Raw genomic sequence first — 19,646 nt, forward strand, 5'->3', positions numbered from 1 at the left:
ACCTTTTAAATGGTTAAGCCTGCCCCCAAAGCATTCCAACCTGTTCCCTGTGCGCTCCAGTCTAGGATCCTGGCACATGTCCAGCTCTGGAGTAGAGTCAATATCTTGAAAATCCGACCCCTCATCACTGCTTCCCATTCCTGTAACAAAGGCATGGGGAACCATATGAGCTCTGGAGCCAACAAAGCTTTTGGATTAAACATATGTCATTGCTCTTCTCCTTCTCTTGAAAAACATTGAGTAACACAATCTGTGTTTTCGAGCATCAGAAATATCACAGAGCAGCAATCCAGAATGCACGTGGTCTTGTTTTCTCCCTCACACATAAAGCACACTTTATTAACCTTCCCTTTTGGCAGATTAAGAGACCAGCCCTATCATCAGACAGAGGTGATAGGCACTATACAAATTCTGTCCTTGTGTAGAATCAGCAAAAGAGCCAATGCAGAATAACTTACATATTGCCTGTTATACCATACAACATGTTACATTAAAACACCTGTGCTAAAATATCCCTCAAAGGGGGTCCAGAAAACACTAATATAAACAAGGGCTATGAATGGTGGGAGGTGGAGGGAGAAAACAGTACTCTCTTGAAGTCTAGAATGCCAAAATTAGTAAAAATATTTTGGCAGGTCTCCAAATAACTCTTTAGTTAGCAGTTTTAGATTCTAAAATATATTAAAAATACAATGCTATGGCTTCCTCCTGGTTGCCACCTAATAATTATCCACAGAACGTGGCCAAACCAGGAAGGACTCAAGAGATCATTAGAGCTATTGGCTGAACTACACTGAAGAAAGCATTCTCTCAAGAATTTTGATCCCAGGCTGTTTAGGGTCCTCCAGATTAATCCCAGGAGACCACAAAACTAGCCAGGTAGATGATTAGGATTGAACAATTTCAGGAAACAAATTAAGCAGACAATGTGATAAACCAACTATACCTATGCTCACGTTCCTTGTCTCCTGGACCACCTGCACTTCCATATTTCGGCTATTCCGTTTCTCCCGGGCCCGCTTGTTGTTTTTTGAAGTGACATAGTCATTCATCGTCTGAAGGCTCTCGTTCAGGGGGGTCACCGCAGCAGAGGGCACCGATGAGGTGGGGGTGTTGGATTTCGTTCCTGTGGTACTCGGCGTAGCAGCTGCAGAGGACTGTCCAGATTCAGACATTTCATCAGGAGGACACTGGCGTGCAACGTTGTTTGGAGAGAGGGGAGAGGAAAAAGGGGAAAAAAGGCATCCATACGGATCAATTTTTTTCCTGGCTCTATTGCTGCCTTTGGAGCATTACGAAGTATGAACATAACACACCAAGCAGCAGTAATGGCAACCACAACAAGAACAACAGGGGCCAGTATGGCACAACATTTCATGGTTGAGGAACATTTTTGCTGTCAAGACTTTAATATCCCTCAAAGGGGGATGCAGTGTTTCTCAACTTGGGCAACTTTAAGATGTGTGGACTTCAGCTCCCAGAATTCCCTAGCCACTATAGTCCTGACACTGAAGGCACTTGAACCAGGATGGCCATTCTTCAACAGTCTGTCTCTGATGGATATGAGGGTGGGTCAGCTGAGGCTGGCCTTCTCATTCAGCCTTCTCTAAGCTACCCTCTAGACACAACAAGTCAATGTGGTATAGCAGTGAAGGTGCTGGACTAGGGCTGGGGAGACACAGGTTCAAGTCCACCATCCACCATGAGAACTCAATGGATTATTTTGAGTCAGTCACACTTTCTCTCAACCCAATCCATTTCCAAGAATTATTACAGGGTTAAAATGTAGGCTGCCTTGAGCTCTTGGAAGAAAGGTGAACAAATAGATTTGGGATTGTCAGGTGTACGAGGGTAGAAATGAAAGCCCTGCTGGCTAGGAATTCTTGAAAGGGCTATCCTAAAACTTCTGACAGATGCCAGGTTAGATGATGTTGCCTGGCACTGAGGATGAAGCTATTTCGGATGGAGACACCTTGCTCTGTTGAGCCATATTTGACATCCACATCAAGTGCCAGGAAGTCTTAGCTTTTGTCCAGCCAATTAAAAAAGACCAATTATTCCCTTCAAAGCAGTCATAGCCTTACGAACCTTTTCCAACCATCCTGGCTCTACCATAAAAGGGCAAAGTAGAATGACAATGAAGACCATGAGAAGATGACTGCTTAACCCTTTGCAGCCATTTACTTCTTTCAGGTAGGCAGGCCCTGCTTTGAAGTCACTGACATGCTATGTTGGTGAGATTCAAAACAGTCCATCTGTGGCTAAACATCACAGGGTAATTTAACTGAACAATAGTGCTTTCCTGTGCAGAAAGTATTAACTTTCTTCCGTGTTCTAGGCTCACTGGTGACTGGTTATAGGCACAAAGATTTGCCTGATTACCAGCATATGATGGAGAAGTTTTGATTGTAGTCTGTTGGTGAGAAAGGGACAAAGCCATACAGTATGAACAAGCATACCATCCTGTGCTGTTCCCAAGACCAAGGATAACATTCTGAATTCTTATTGAAAAGGGAGAAGAAGAGTAATATGGATGGTTTAAATTATAAAAACCCCATCCTTGAAATATCTGAAAAGTGGCCCATGAGTGATGAGGCACAATCGTTGTGGGCTCCAGAGGGGAATAATCAGGCTGAAGCCACAAGAAAGGGGGATTTGATTCAAATCCAGTAGACAGAATGTCCAGATTGTCTGACAGTGGAACAGATTGTCCCTGAAGGGAGGGTTTCCTTCCTTTCATCAGGATTTCTACATCACCATGTTGCAGCATTAGATTTGTTAAAGCTTGAATCTGATGATCCCTGGGGCCATTCCAGCTATATGCTCCAAAATATTAAGAATAGCAAATGAGCATGAAAAGACTTGCTGCATCTGGTCATAAAAGTGCAAAGGTAAGTCTGGGGTCCTTCTAATATTGCTAAACTCCGCCTCCCAATTGACCCAACCAGGATAGCCAAAGGTGAGGAATGCTGGGAGGTGTAGAAGGGCCCTAAGTTGCCTGTCCCTGAAAAGGTAAAAAAAGGTAAGCAAGCAAAATGGCAGTGGGGGAAAATGGTTTAGGCTGCAAAGGGTTACAGACACAAAGGGTCCTTCCCCCTGATGAAAACATAATTTGACAAGTAGGCAGGGAAGCTCTCATTTCCATGATAGTTATAAAAAAACCTTGTAGATGGAGTTGGACTGCAGCTGACTGAGGTCACTCAGGTGCCAGTGGTCCACTGCGGGGGCAATCTTGGCCCCCACCTGCCCACGTACCATATCATCTGTGAGGGGGATGTTCAGAGAATTAGGACGCCTCTTCATGCTAGAATGAACAAGAGAAAAGAGAAGGGAAAGACTCAGCGGAACACGGCACTCTAGAATGTGTGAAAAGCAACAAAATAAAAAGCTGCCATAGCAGATAGCATTCACTTGTTTGGGGGTCCAGTGTATATAAACCTACCCCTTAGGTGAATTTGGGGCTGAAACGAACCATCCATGTTATTCAAGCTGTGTTAACAACAGGGGCACTAAGGAGATGACACACCAAAGAATCTTCCATAGGCCTGTGTTGTGATGATACAGTTCCTTAGAGCAGTGTTTCTCAGCCTCAGCAACTTTAAGATACGTGGACTTCAACTCCCAGGATTCCCCAGCCAGCATGCTGGCTGGGGAATCCTGGGAGTTGAAGTCCACATATCTTAAAGTTGCTGAGGCTGAGAAACACTGCGTTAGAGGCATCAGGCAAATGATTTCACTGTCTCACAATGGCATCCATTTTCCATTTAAAGAACAACGTCCAAGTTAGTTGGGGAGGTTATGCAGGTGCTGAAATATCTGGAGCCAGTGCTTGGGGAATAAACACACTTCATGACGATCTTCCCCCTCCACATCCCTTGTCACTAAGATACGAATGTTCCTTCTTCCAAGTTGGTCTACTAGTTCTTCTTAGTCAACTAAAGTCAAGTTTCCAAACTGAGTGCAATTTCTGGTGATGTAATGGATGTGTCCATGCAGTTTTCTGGCAACAGCACACAGGTGGTTGGCCACTGTATTTTCCCATTTTTTTAACTCTCCAGTCTAGTCAACAGCCCCAAAATTCTCATGCGGTCTCCTATCCAAGTACTAACCAGGCCTAATCCTGTTTAGCTTTTCATGATCAGCCAAGTTTGGCAGAGCATTTTCATCTGCTGTTAGAAGTCAAATAATTCTGATTTCTACCACATTCCAATAGACCAAAAAAACAAAACAAAACTTAGTAGCAAAGTAGATGTAGTAAAGTTTACAGCACTAGAATTCCATTATCCTCTCCTATCAAAGTACTAACCAAGCTCAACTCTGTTTAGCTTCCAAATACAGGCAAAGTCCTCCAGGTGTGTTGAGGACTGCCTTCAGTTAAGTCCTGTATGATGGACAAAGACTAAAGCAAACCGTGGGTGGAATCTGAACCAGAACTGGGTGTGGATATATTTTACTCCATCAACCATTTTTTATGTGACAGTCTCTTCTCAGCAGGAAGCCACAAGGAGCAGGACAGACTGATCTTACCAGTGATTGGTCTCTTGCAAAATAGGTTTCAAGTCTTACACATTCCCTTAGGACCAAAAGTTGCTTTTCTTGCTCTAAATGGCAAGTGGTTTTGCCAACATTATAAACAACAGCCTTTTCCAGTTTGTCTTGGAAATGCCAGGAACTAGACTGAGTACTGCTGCATACAAAGCATGTGCTCTGCCACTGAGTTATAGATCTTGTCTAGTAAAATCAAAATAATTTATGAAAAATAGCCCAAAACTGTATTAATCAAATCATGAAATCATGAAAAGAAGCACAGAAGACTATATTCTTTCTCACAGGATCTGTTCAACCTCAAGTACAAGTTGGCTGTGGCACAGTGGCTAAAAGCATTGGATAACAATTTGAGAATCCATCAAGTAAGAGTCCAGAGCCTTGCTTAGCCCTGAAATTATCTGGGGTTCAATTACTCAAATAACACCCTATCTAACCTAGTTGAGTTGCTATGAAAAGAAAGAGGGGGAGATCATTTATATGACCCAGGCTCCTTGGAAAATGAGATAAAAACACAATCAAGGAAGTGCTATAAGGTGTATCTTGACACATCTAAGGTGTGTCTTGACACATCTAAGCGCTATCTAAGGTGTATCTTGACACATCTGGAAGGCACTGTGTTAGGACAGATTGACAGATGGGACTGAAAGCTAGATAGCACAAATCTATCCAAGATTGTGTTATTGTGCTCCTTTCCAGCCCTATCCCACCAATGTTTTTAGTTTTCTGAGGGAGGATGAGATCCGGATATGATGAACTGAACTCCAGTTTCACCATGTTCCTCTCTTATCCTAAAGATAAGATTGGAGATTGTTCAAATGAGAGTCAAACCTCTCCTTGTGTGACTCAGCTCCATTTGGTTGATTCCAAATGGGGACTGAATCCAGCTGAGAGGCAACTCAGAACTTCAAGAATAAAACTGAAGCTTCTGGAGAAAGGCAATGAAGTCAAGGCTGATGAGACTCACTCAAATTCCTCTGTGGGTAGGAAGTCAGATTAAGGGGATCAAAAGGAACAAATTTAATCTCCTCATGAGTGGTTAACAAATCTCCAAATTGCTATATTTTCCAATGTTTCCATCACTCAAGAACATGGACTTCCACACTAACAGGAGGCTAAGAGGGCCTCTTACAACTATCTTTAAAAAAAACAGATTAGCTTTCCCTTATCTTTTATGATAGCCCCAGTTAATCTTCAAGTCTCTGGGCATCAAAACCACAGAACCCCATGCCCCATCCCAAATAATTTCTAATAAATAAATAAATACCCTGTAAATATTGTAAGATCACCAAATACTGCAAGAGCTCAGTGCTCTTACATGAGATCTTGCCCATCTAAACCGGAATAATTTTAAGGTAAAGGTAAAGGTTTCCCTTGACGTAAAGTTCAGTCGTGTCCGACTCTAGGGGGTGGTGCTCATCTCCGTTTCTAAGCCTTGGAGCCGGCATTGTCATAGACACTTCCGGGTCATGTGGCCAGCATGACAACTCGAAACGCCGTTACCTTCCCGCCGAAGCGGTACCTATTGATCTACTCACATTTGCATGTTTTCGAACTGCTAGGTGAGCAGGAGCTGGGACGAGCAACAGGAGCTCACCCCGCCGCGCGGTTTCGAACCGCCGACCTTCCGATCGGCAGCTCAGCGGATTAACCCGCAGCGCCACCGCGTCCCTATGGAATAATTTTAAATGCTACCTATTGCTGCTACTTCAACCATGGGGGTCTGGATGGTGGAAGTTAGAGGAAGCGAAGTCCAGAGCAGACACTGGGGCAAGTGGGCCTCCCAACATTCTAAACACAATGCATGGAGATGATAGGTGTGGCTACCAGGCCTGATTTACACTCTGGACTTGTGTTCAGTATGACTCAGGAATGTTTTTCTCCAATCTTTTGAAAACAGATTGTCCCATTTAGCAGCAGTAAAGAATGGCAAAATATGATTGGTCATCAGAAGTTCCATTATGATAATGATGATGGTGGTGATGGTGATGGTGATAATAACAAGAGAAAACTCAACCCCTTACCCAGCTTAGCTAGATGCCCCCAAATTACCTTTTTCTCCATGATGGGTGGTGACTGAAGTGACAAACAGAACAGCCAACACAAGAGAGGTAATGGCACAAGAAGCAAGACAAGAGAATAACCATTAGAGTGCAAAAGTCATGCAAGCACACATTGACATGCTCAGACAACATGCTTGTTTGAATAGAGACTGAAACACTGGCCCACAGCCTCACAAGCATGCACTGAAGCAAGGATGATACAATAGTATATACAGTTTCACTGAGTTGCTGGTCTCCTGTCTCAAGAAAAGTGATGTTTATTTATTGTACATCAGTATAAGACATTTTACAGAGATTGGAAATAGTTGTTTAAACATGGATTCCAGTTTTATCATTCAAACAATGCTCTTTGCACAAATGGCAGAAGATGGCAACTGTATAACATTTGCAAAATACAGTAAGCCAATTTTTTCTAGAATTCTTGTTTGTCATGAATGAATCAACATGCAAATGAACTAATATGTGCCGCATAGTAGACAATCACTCCCAACTGGATCCTCCTAGAAGCTTCTTCCATGGTTTACTGTGATTGTGAATTGGTATCCCTGACTTGTTTCTCTGAAACGAGCCAGGGATCAGAAACCAGGAACACACCATAGCTTTCAACTCTAGCTTCTTCTTAAGCGTGAGACAAATTAGCAATTTTTCTGGACTTGTTAACACCAACACAGATGATATATTACATATGGAAGACCTATGACCAGATCTCATATTTATTTTACATAAAGGACAGAAAGAGAGAAGACTTGAATGGAAGATTCACACTGGACTAAGGAACATTTAACTCCTTCCGTAATCATCTCAGCCACATCTCTGCATCTTTGCCCACTGTCAGATATACAGTGTGTGTGTGTGCGTGTGTGTGTGTGTGTGTATAATATGGGATATATAGATATGTACTTCTTTGTGTGTGATTCCTTTCTCCTTTTTTAATCCAACAGAGTAAAAGTCTTAGGTCAGGAAATCACAGAGAGAAAGGATTGAACAATCCTGTTCGGATCTAAATCAGCTACTTTTATGTGAAAGTAAATACTCCTGAAGTTCTAATCATGGATTTTCAATGCATTCTCATCTGGCTTATTGACAATGTTCTTTAAGCCGCCTGAAACTGCACCAGAAAACACATGGATGGATGCATGTGCCAATAAGAACTGCAGTTTTCCCTCTGATGGAGACAGCTGAGAAAAAAGAGCATCAGGGAAGTTCATAGGTTGGTTTTTGATTGCCTTCATCTAAAACTCGAGAAAATTTATTTGGGAGGGGGGTATATATTCCATCTTCCCAAGACAGTTTAAAAATTATCAAAACTTCAGGGAAAAAGTCAAAACTTTAAAAATAATAGGATTCAAAAGAACAGCAGAAAACAGGGGTGGATGACTCTCTCAAGTCTGCTTTCATACTATTTCACATTTCACAAATATATGCATATTTGTCCCAGTGGTAACTATCAATATCTTCTAGGGGTTAGGGTAGGTTTCTCCTAGACTAGTCATACTACCAGCTCAGTGCTTGGACCACTCCTTGTCTCTATCTAATGCATCCTATACCTAATATACTCAATAAAATAAACAGTTTTCAAAACCTCAAAAGTTGCGTCCCTCTCATCCACAAGATCTCTGGATTAATTCAAACACCCAATTCATGGTCGGACAACAAAAATATATGTTCTTACCTCTCATCACACCCCAATAATATTTTCATATGCAACCAACAAGCCCTACGCTCACCCAGTAGAGAATCTGACTGTCTGAATCAGCAGTTGCCATATCTTTGTTGACCTGTCTGATCTAGTGCAAAAACCAGGGCAAGTTCCATGAACTCACAGGAACAAACATCAATGGAAGCCAGTCACAAGAAATCCATATCTGCACACTCTCATTATCACATGGAAAAATGTAACACCATCAATAACCTCAGGCGTTATGAAACATGTTCTGTGCTCATACACACACTCACTTTCTAAATATGTCTCTCCTTTTCTAAAAAGCTGAACACAAACACAGCACAAACCACATGCAGAGGAGAGATAAGCAACAGGCACTGTGGAATAAAGTTGCAATGTCTGAGCCAAATGCAAAGGAACGCACTGACTGGGATGAAGGAAAAAGACTCCTGATACTGGTTGGTGGGTCACAGGGGATTTACACAGGACACTAATCCCCACATCCCATTGGGATTAATTAAACAACATTCTTTTCTCTTCCCTGGAAGCAAATCATCCACTCACTCATTCTGAAGATGGACAACTTGTCCAACACAGAAGAAGAAATTAGTACTGCTGTTGTATCCATGATCTCAATCTGTGTTCTATTCCCACTTTTGTAATGTATGACCTCATTGCATGGTGGACCTGTCCTTGCCTAAGGCATAAGAGCATAATCACCTGAGACTGCCCATAATAAACCTTACTGTGCTCCATTCCGCACCACAGGCTGTAAGATGTATTCATTGGGGCTGAATCGGAAAAGCTTCAGACATATTATCTTACTGCTGTTCAGCAAAGGAGCCCAGCCCTTTCTAAGTTTCCCTGCAAGGCTAAAAAAGGTACATGCAGCTGCTTCAAGAGTTGCCTTAACTTCAGGGGAGTTATTTAATCCACTCATGCTCACCAAGTGCTTCTTCCAAATTATTTTCAAAGTGTTCATAGCCTGAGTATATAGCTCTTAAGTTAGAATGGGAAGACACATCTAATTTCCAGCACTTTGGCCTTTGGACTCTCACTTTAAAATGTTTGCTTCTAATCCCAGAGAAGCCAGACTTAAGAAGGAAATTGAATGCTGGGGGGAAAAAAATAGAAAAAAAACTTCTTAAAGGAAGTTGCGTTCAAACTTTTCAAATCATTTTTAACTCTGTGATATGAGACTCATTCTTTTAGACTATCTCTGTTTTTCTTTCCCTCCTGATGACTTTTTTATCTCCTATCCTTTTTCCAAAGTTATCTTCCCTTCCCTTCCCCACACTTTTATTACTCATTTTCTCTTCTGTAAAAACAAAACCAAACCAGATTGCTGGTGGAGCTGTTGTGTAACCAGCTTTTAGGTGGAAGCAACCCAATTTTGGATCCCAACCCCATCCAGTGAAGACCACCCTTCTAGGAAAACAGTCATCACGTAGTTTGGCAGGTGCTCCTTGCTTGGACAAAACTGAAAGGCATCAGTCAACCTAGGAATCAAAATTAGAGGAGATTCAGGCCTGAGATTCAAAACTGTAGCCAAATGATGGGGAAAGGGGTAATTTAAAGAAGGCTAGGAGAAAGTGATGCCTTATCTGTGGGCTCTCCCCACTACAATTCTGTTTTTGTTCCATCATATTTAGATGGAGGAAAGTTGAAGGATGGCACAGCATTCTCATTCCCTGCCCTTCTGTTGGAAATAACACTTCCCGCTACTGCTTCACAACAACTGGACAAAGTACTGGAACCCCTGAAGGTCAAATCAGCTTTTCAAGGGCTATGCCAACTGGGAACAGCGAGGCATGTCATGTAACACAGCCAGAGGAATTTCAAGCATTTTTCCTTCACTCGCACCATGCAATTCCCACAACCATCATTCAGCTGTTCCCAGATGGCTAAGCCTCAAAGATGCAGCCCTGGCTCATGTATCACTGCAAGATGCTTGTTTCAGTTACTTGGAGATAAAGGTCTATGAAAAATCAGATCAGTCTTTTCTCCTTGATCTAATTCCTCAGGGACAGAGCCAAGATGCACCCTACCTTCTCCCAGGCAGACCACTCTCATTTTGGCTATTTCCGGCAACCTGCTGCATCTTGGACCTCTCAATGTGTTCCACATAGGTTTGGATCATCTGCAAAAGAAGGGGAGGAAAAATAAATACAGCACTTATCCCAGATTCCCACGTGCACTTTAGAATTGTGCACTAGTCCAACATTTTCTTATCTGGAAAATGGCTTACTTCAAAGCAAATGGGTTTCTTTCAAAAAAAAAGTTTAGCTGGCTATGTTCTGGCTTTCTGTACAGCAGAAACAGGACCCATAACCTTCCAGCTATGGTTGTACTCCAACTCCCATCACACTAGCACAGAAGATCAGAGATGATGGGAACCTAGTCCAGCAAATCTGAAAGGAGTTAGGGATACTGCTGTCCTTTACCTTTAGACTTGTACATTCATTAACTAATCAACTGTCATCTACTCCTAGTAAAGAGGAGATACCTCTGTGTGGCGCTGGTGAAGAGCATTGTATTCTTTCTTCATTTCAGATTCGCGCTCCTCCAACCGGGAAACTGTTTATTATTTTAAAAAAGAAAAAAAAGTGGGGTGGGGAGAAACAGATCACTCTGAGAAAGAAGATACTAACAAATCATAAACGGAATCAATATACATCTTCAAGCTTGCTCTAGTTCACTCCCAGTGCCTTGTTATAAAATTACAAATGAATGAAAGAGTAGGTTTTGCCCTCAATTTGCTTATAGCTTAGTTGATACAGCATATATTTTTCAGGTCGATGCCTTGGATTCAATCTCTGAACATTTGAACCAGGCTAGAAACAACCACGCTTAGAGCCAAATCAGACCACAGGCCCATCTAATGCAGTGGTGTCCTTACACAGACTTGGAATGGGTTCTCTATGCAGACATATTTGGAGAGCCAGGAATTGAAGCAGGAACCTTCTACATTCCAATAAATGCTTTACCTCTGAAGCATGTCTGAAACTCTAGGAAGCTACTGTCAATCAGAATGGACAGTATGCAGTATATGGACAATGGTTTTGCACCTGATTCCAAAGCCATCTTTCTAACGTTCTAATCTATTGCATGACAACGGAACACAATTTATGAGATTGCAACAAGGGTGACCTTGGTCCTCAAGCCAACTAGTGGTTTGTCTGTTTGGCAGCTGATCATACATTTAGGGAAATCCAACCAAATTCAACAAAATCTGTGCTGAAATGCAGTAGTATAGCCAAACCCTGGATAGGACTTTACTCACTCTGGTCTGCATAGTTCTTGGCCTTCAGCTCCAGCTGCCGTGTTTGAAATTCAAGGTGCTCAACTTGAACCTGCAGCTCTTTCTTTTCCTGTTCCAGTGCATCTTCAAATTCAATAAATTTCTGTACAAGAAATTTATAACAGAAACTGGTTGTGTGTGAGCAGAGAAATTGTGACATTTCACACAATAAAAATTTTGCACTATAACATTTCTTGCTTTGTCTGCGGTCTTGGATACAGACATAAAGGCAAACACAAAGACTGTAAAAAGTATCTACATTCTTTATACTATGCATAACTTTGGCCAATTGCCTATTATTGATCTGAAGCACTATCCACTACTCCTTGTGTTGGTACAAAAGTCTCCATTATAAAACTGGCTGTCCGCATCACCAATTCCTATCCCGCCTCAGTTCCATCTGTTGTGACCCCCTGCTGAACCATGCTATCCAGATTTGTTGCTGGCCGGTTCCTCTCTGGCTCTGCTGTTTCCCCTTCAGCATGTCACTACCAAGCAGAAAAACATTCACCTACCAGGACACTGCAGTGTTGACAGACAGAGCGCAACTGTTTTTCTTCATTATTTTCACAAGAGAAAGTGACTGAAACTGATTAATAATCAACAAAAACTGGCAAATAATCAACAAAAGCTCTGTCTGACATCCCTCATTGTTTTCAGAAAGCTCCAATGATGAAAGGGGAGGGCAAGGTATCTAGTCTGCTGCACACTTATGGCCTCTATTCTTTGTCAATAAAATACTGAATACCCTGCTGTCCTTTCTCTGGCTGGAAACTTAGAGAGAAGTTAGTTTTCAAAATAGGAAAGTGGGACAGGTATGAAAAAAAATATGGGAAATAGAGTGTTATTTCAGGGAGCAAATGCTGGGAGAGAAAAAGCTTTGGTGGAGACCAGTCCACCATTTAGACTCCCAATGTATCCAAACATATCTCTAGATCACTTGATCATGCCTCCAAGATAATGAATGGCAAACAGATTCAACATACCCTGAAGCTGTGTTGGGACAGTGTTGTATTAAAGAGAAAAACTACTTTTATTCCAATACACAAAGTGCCAACAGAAGACTATTTAAATCATGGGCTAAGGATGGGATAAAGCTAACACCATTTGATCAAGGGGGAAGACTGGGGTTGTCAGGGAATCATGGTGCTGTTCTAAATGATAAATAGGGACTTTTTATTTTATGTACTGATAGGAAACCCATCCATATAGAAGGAATAGAACCCGACCCAACTCAGAAGAGAAAGTAGTGCAGGTTTGGGTGAATTCTACCATTCACATGCACACACAAAAGAAAATACAGATGGCACCATAAACATCCCAATGGAGACTGAATGTTTTTACTAGGCACAGAATGTTTGATATCTATTGTTGCAAGAGCAGAAAAACAGGGGAGAAATAAAATGGAGCATGCTGGAAAAGGCATGGATAACTGGTTGGCATCCTCAATAGGATCATTCCATATTGCAATATTTTGTTGCATGTAAACTTCTAGTTTGCAAATTAGCCAGTAAAGAGTTGCAAACAAGGATGTATTAAGAAGGCCCTATGCACTACTTCATAAAACAAAACATTGCAGTATGGAATGACCTTTTATGTAAACTTTTAATTTGCATGTTAGATGCACATTAGCCTGTGAAGTTAAGGAGTTGCAAGCAATGAGAAGCTTCTGTGCATCACTTCATAAAGTCAAAATCCAAAGTTCAAAATGCCCTCATTTGGGAGGCATTTAAATACACAAGGAAAACAACAACAAAAAGAATATGGGCTACATATCAACATATATAGGAAATGTCTTTTATAATATTCCAGATTATGCTACAGAAATGGTTAATAGCGCAACAACAACAAAACAAATAATGTATTCATGAACAGTCTATGATGCTAATGTATCCTTAATATCCAAAGATGGAATGGACCAATCCTGAGGTCTTGACTATCTGAATAATCCTAATTTTATGCTACTTAAGAAGTGGAAATGGATTGATGTCTACAAATGTGATTATCACTCAAAGGTAAAGGTAAAGGTTTCCCTTGACGTAAAGTCCAGTCGAATCCGACTCTAGGGGGCGGTGCTCATCTCCGTTTCTAAGCCTTGGAGCCGGCGTTGTCATAGACACTTCCGGGTCATGTGGCCAGCATGACGACTCGGAACGCCGTTACCTTCCCGCCGAAGCGGTACCTATTGATCTACTCACATTTGCATGTTTTCGAACTGCTAGGTGAGCAGGAGCTGGGATTAACAACGGGAGCTCACCCCGCCGCGCGGTTTCGAACCACCGACCTTCCGATCGGCAGCTCAGCGGTTGTATTACAGAGACTCAGCACCCTGAAGAATTATCTCTCTTCTGCCAATTTAAGTCATATGTTGCAAATACCTAGCTGGGGAGGGATGACAGCTCAGTGGAAACAGTATACACTTTGCAGACAGAATGTCCCAAGATGTATTTGGTTTAAAAAAAGAATCTTGTAGCAGATGATGGGAAAAACCTTTGGCTGGGCCCCAGAGAGCCACTATTCCTGTTTAAGCAATATGCTGCTAAATAGGCAAGTGGCCTAGACTCATATAAGTTTGATCTCTCTTAAACAATTGTCAGTGGCAATCAGTTTCATTAACAAATATTAATGAGCTTTTTTTTTCCTGGGGTGGGGGGAGAATCATTTCTAAGTGGAATATCTTGCATCTCTAGCTAGAGGGACCAGGCAATGGAAAAGCCCTTTTTGCATTAGACATCTCTGAGCATGCTGCTACTCAAAATAGTAATTAACATTACCCTTGATAGACACATTTATTTTATGGAATACTAAGACTGGGTTCCCAAATGTCCTGCTTTGTTTAATCATGGTTTACTGAACTGTGTTCAAACAAGTCAACCCCAAATCCAACAAATTCTTTTATGGCTTAAAATCTATTCTATTCTGACTGTGGAGATAATAAATAACAGGTTTTCCCAATCTAAACAACTTCCAGGTTGAAATGTGTGGACTTCAACTCCCAGAATTCCCCAAGAAACATATGTGGAACTTGCTTAGGTTGGGAGACTCTGTTATAGAGCCATCAAGAGCAATATGGATATGTATAGTATGAACTAATGAACAGATTTCCTGTCAGTAATTTCTGGAGTGTGAAGTTTGTGTAGAAGGCAAAGGAAATGGCTTTGAAGGATAGGAGAAACAGCCACTACCAGGACAATGGCCAGATAACAGGTGTCTGACCCTAGGCCAAGAAAGTAACCTGAGAAAACATTTCGGACAAGCTCCTAGTTCACACAAATTAAAATGGAAGGGGGGAACACATTCAGACTTTCAAGATTCTGTTCCTATAACTGTTACAATAAAATTAGTACTGAACTACATGGCATTGGTTTCTTAGTCTGGTGTACCTTGTAGGGATGACAGTTTGTGTTCATGCATGTATAAATACAGATATGTACATGCGAGGGTGGGGGGAACCTAGACAAACTCAATTAAGAAAGCAGGAAAATTCAGAAAAGGGACAATTTTATAAATGTTTTTCTTTGTTTTTCAGGGATTTTAGGGAGATAAGCCCTCACATCTCTATGTGCACATATATTTCTTCTACCATTCTCACCACCTTTGATCAGAAAATTGCAAAAATTAACATAGATAAAAACCTGTCTGGCAAACAGTAGGGTCATACTTCACACTATGCCTTAGTTCATGTTAACCATGGTTTATTGAACAAGTCATAATGGTTGCACAGGCACACAACACTAAGCCATAATTGATGGGTTTACAAACCACAATGATCCAATTCACAAGTATATACTAAGTCAAAACCAAAATATACAGGTTATCTGAGCTGAGCGTAATGTGTGTACCCAGCTAACATATAAACACAATGTAGCTCATTCTTTTTCTGTACTTCTGTAGTACTCATAATTTTGTAATGTCCAACCATTTCTTTCCTAATCTTAAGATTTAGAGACATGACCCAGTCAAAATGCAGCAATTTTCTCCTATTCTTTTTATCAAGACAAGCAGGCAGTAATCCTAACATAGTTATTTGAAATCAGCACGACTTCAAAAGCATAAGCTTGCACACAGGCCTATACAGAAGCTTAAGTCCCACTGGATTTGTCTTTGCCTGAATCATGATTCTAATATTTTGTGATCTTGCCCCAAAAGAAAGCAAGATCACAGTCATAAAAAATGTATTGAAAGATGTCAAGAATGAGAAATTGGATTTGTTTCTAATTTAGGAAAGATTAAAGGAACTGTATTACTACACTTGCAATTAAGTGGCTGTCAGAGTACATTAGCAACAAAAGTGCTTTTACAGAAATATGGGATGTAATTATTTGGGGGGTCTCATTTCTGTTTCAATGCCCAGCTGCCAATCTCAGTTCTAGCCATACTGCTTGTAGAAATACAATGGGAGACCAGGCCTCCCTCTGATTTAATAGAAAGATACATCCAGGAAAGATGAATCTGGAAAAATAAAAAAGATCCATCCTGACAGCACCATCTTCAGTGCATAAAGCTCCTGTCCCCCATCTCAGCTCGGCATCACCCAACAAATCATCATCAATAAAGCAAAATTTTAAAGTAATGAAATCAAAATCACACTCCGGTCTACAAAACTGCAGAACAAAATTGGAAGATATTAGAAGACGACCATGATGTAGGAAAACAATTTGCAGATTCTCAGAAACCTCATACCTATTTACCTTCCATAGGCAGATGGTGGTTAAGCAATGTTTATTGCTTAACTGTGGTTTGCTGAAAAGAAGTAATCTGAAGTTTACATGACACACTAAGATAGAAACCATAGCTTACAACTTACAGTGTCTGAACTTACTCAACATACGAAGCAGAGCACACTAAATGAATCAGGTCACTGGGTGAATTGATTTCAGTCTTTCTTTGCTCAACAAAGAAATCCAACTCCTGGTGCAAAATAGGGGCTTCCTGGGAAGGCTGGATTCACACAGCAGTTCAAATTTAATTTAGAGGAGTCAAGAAATCGTTGCAGATCAAGCGCAGACCCCCAAGTTATTCAGATCTACTTTCTGGCCACCTGCCACCACCAAAGAAAGCTGTTTTTGTGTCTGGTCCTTCTTATGTTTACAAACATCTCTTTTTGTTCCATGCAATGATGGAAAGAATATTGTATTTGTTGCTGGCACTTTTACCAGCCCCAACACTTTTCTTTCACTAGGCCAAGAAATGCATGGATAGTACATCCAAAAGCTAAGTGGAAGGAAGGACAATCTCTATGAAGCAAGATGAACTTCTGAACATGAGCATCTAGAAGGGAGGGAAAAAAGAGTCTATTTTCAAAAATCAGAACTGATAAAACACATTTGCCAAAAGACTAATTGGATGACGTTCTGAAGCCCTCCAAAGACAAATTATCAAATTTTGACACAGGAATTAATACTGGGGCAAGCCAATCTATTTGGCTGGCTGCCAAGAGTGACAGAATAGACATTTGGATGAATGCCACCATAATAAACCAGTGGTTCCCACCTCTAGCAACCTCTAGATCTGTTGGATGACAATTATTATCTTGAGCAGAACAGCTCATAGAGATTGATGATGGGAATGAGAAGACAAAATTCCTGAAAAATGGTTGACCAAGGCAGGCTGGAACTAAAGGGATGGTTGACCCAGAATTGTTAGTTTGAGTGGGGTGGGGAAAAAGTGATGGGGAAAACAAATGATTCCCACCATGCCCTGTATTCCTTGGAAGCCAGCTTCCTCTCACTTCCCCTCTTTTCCCCATAATCAAGTGGATTTCAAGGAGGATTTCCAAGGTACAGCCTCCTCTTTGCCCTTCAAGAAAGTGAATTCACAACCAATTCAAGCTCAGAGATGCCTCCAAATTGAAGTGAGCCCCTCCAAGGCTTTTCTAGGCCTGCTTTTATTTTTTATTTTAATCCACCCTAAGACAAACAGCTGTCAGAGCAGCCTTTTCGGTACAGTCCAACCTGAAAAAACAGCTGAAGGGCTGGAGCTCAGCATCTGGGGAGCTTCTCCCCCACACCCCTAATGAATGGGTCCCAAGACTATGAGAGCTCACTCCTTAATAAATCAGGGGTGCTTTTCCTGCTCTGACCCTTCTGATCTGATGGTAGGGATGACAATGGATGGATGCTCGGCTGCCAGCCGGGAGGCCTGCGCTCTGGAAAGCCCTGCTTGGCCCGGGAGTCAGAGGGCCAGAGAGGCCTTCTAGACTTCCCCGGCCAAGTTTGGGCCTCCGGCTGGACCTCGAGGGTCGCCCCGGCTCGCTCACCTCCTCGGCCTGCTTGCGCAGCGCCTTCTCCCGCTCGTACTGGGTGAGCAGCTGCTCGTTATCCTCCCGCAGCAGCTCCAGCTCCACCTCGTGCTCCTGGTTGTCGGTCAGCACCGAGTCGAGGTTCTCCAGCACCGTCACCACCAGCGGCATCAGCTCCTTGACTACCTCCTCGTCGTAGCAGCGGATCAGGCGCTCGAACTCGCGGTAGATGCTGTTGGCCAGGCCCGAGACGCGCTCCGACATCACCGAGCCCGAGCAGTAGTCGTCCCCCGGGTAGCCGCCGACGCCGCCATCGTCCAGCTGGATCTCCAACATCTTGGCGCCGCCGATGTGCTCCCCTCCGCCGCCGCACCTGCTCGGCCGGCCGGCTTGCAGAAGATGGGCGGCGGCGGCGGCGGCGGCGGGATGCTGCTCCGGCCTCGGCTCCGGTCTCCACCTCTCCGGCGCTCGGCTCTGCCCACCCGCGCTCGCCCCTGCCCTGCGCCACTGGCCACTCCCGTCGCGCTCGCTGCCTTGCGCGCACAGGCGCACCAGAGAGGCGGCGAGCGGGCGGGCTCCCTCTCTGCCCGGAGGGGAAGCGGAGAAGGGGGTCTCTCGGGAGCATCCTTCCCTGCCCAGGGATGGGGCTTCCCTTCATGGCCAAGCTCGCCTAGACTTGTGAATAATATAACAACAACAACAACAACAACAGCTCTCCTGAACTTCTGCGCTTCAGGAGAAGGCGGAGAAGAAACCCGCCTGTTCTCCAGGAGCTCAAGGCTGCTTCCGTGGAGACCCCAGTTCACTTTATTCTTCCCACTCCCCTGTGAGGGCGGTGAGGCTGAGATAAAGCAACTGGGCCAGCCGCACTCTGGGAGTTTCCATGGCTCGGGGTGACCTTGGTGCTGAAGTTTTCTGGCCCTACTCCAAGGCTGTGACCACCTACCCCTTGCCTGTCAAAAGCAGGCAAAGCTCTTTTGGGCGGCGGTGACCGTTGTCCCTGGACCCGTATGCATGTTCAAACAACACACTGAACCAGGGTGATGAAAGATCTGGCAGCTGCATGCTCATTAAGTGCTTGGTTTGGCTAGTTGGGATCCTGGTTTGTTTGCTTGCTTAGTTTGTTGTGTGATTCCATGCATTGCACAGATCTAAAGAAAATGGGTAAATTCAGTAGGTGAATATGAGCATGGCAAGTCCCCCTCTCCCTCTGCCCCAGAGGTATAGTTTAGTACTCGAAATGAACAAGTGGATGGATAATTTTTCAAAGAAATAACATAAATTGACTAAAATCTTATTTCAATACTGTATTAGGTTTTCCCCACACACTCCTCTTTGTTGGGCCATAGATATCAATAGATAAATGGAGGGGGGAAATTACATTAACATAGGATACAACGATAAAAAAGGGAAATGCCTCAAATTAATATTTTGCTCTGGTCTTTCAGAGCCTTGAAGAAGCCCCTGGATGTGTGGGATTAATACAGTGGATATTTTCTGCTGGGATTGGAAAGAGATGTTCGGCTCAGTATTACAAAGTTGTTTTTGCAATATGATAAATAAGATATAAATATGAGGAATACCCTGCTTTGTTTGATTGGGTTTTTTAAAATATAACTGAGTGCCATGATGCCACAGACTCCATTTGTGCAAATAAGACATAAATTTTAGAACGCCATCTGTAACATTATCTACATGAGACAGAGGATCAAGATTTCTTAAAGCCCCATAAGATGCTATTCATTACATTTGACTAGTCCACTGCAATCCATCTCCTAAAACTATGAGTTAAAGTGGCACATAAGCTATGCACATATTATAGTTGGCAAGGTT

The 19,646-nt window shown here is 42.6% G+C and overlaps 1 protein-coding gene across 12 annotated transcripts in view; it reads right to left on the reverse strand.

The window, feature by feature from the left end:
- MAPK8IP3 (mitogen-activated protein kinase 8 interacting protein 3) overlaps positions 1 to 18,324 on the reverse strand; it is a 54,663-nt gene extending 36,339 nt beyond the window's left edge. For 4 of the 12 annotated variants that reach the window (XM_063314699.1, XM_063314698.1, XM_063314696.1 and 1 more), the window contains exons 1-8: positions 17,832 to 18,324; positions 11,555 to 11,675; positions 10,778 to 10,848; positions 10,320 to 10,411; positions 6,598 to 6,621; positions 3,163 to 3,304; positions 947 to 1,190; positions 41 to 140 (exon numbers count right to left, since the gene is read on the reverse strand). In XM_063314699.1, the coding sequence (XP_063170769.1) occupies positions 41 to 140; positions 947 to 1,190; positions 3,163 to 3,304; positions 6,598 to 6,621; positions 10,320 to 10,411; positions 10,778 to 10,848; positions 11,555 to 11,675; positions 17,832 to 18,149 (1,112 nt within the window). In that variant the 5' untranslated portion in view covers positions 18,150 to 18,324. The remainder of the gene's footprint in view (positions 1 to 40; positions 141 to 946; positions 1,191 to 3,162; positions 3,305 to 6,597; positions 6,622 to 10,319; positions 10,412 to 10,777; positions 10,849 to 11,554; positions 11,676 to 17,831) is intronic. The other 8 variants (XM_063314703.1, XM_063314706.1, XM_063314701.1 and 5 more) reach the window with 3 other exon arrangements.
- Positions 18,325 to 19,646: the final 1,322 nt, after the last annotated feature.

Source organism: Candoia aspera, chromosome 14, assembly GCF_035149785.1.
Source record: "Candoia aspera isolate rCanAsp1 chromosome 14, rCanAsp1.hap2, whole genome shotgun sequence".
In the NCBI taxonomy this organism is placed as follows: Eukaryota; Metazoa; Chordata; class Lepidosauria; order Squamata; family Boidae; genus Candoia; species Candoia aspera.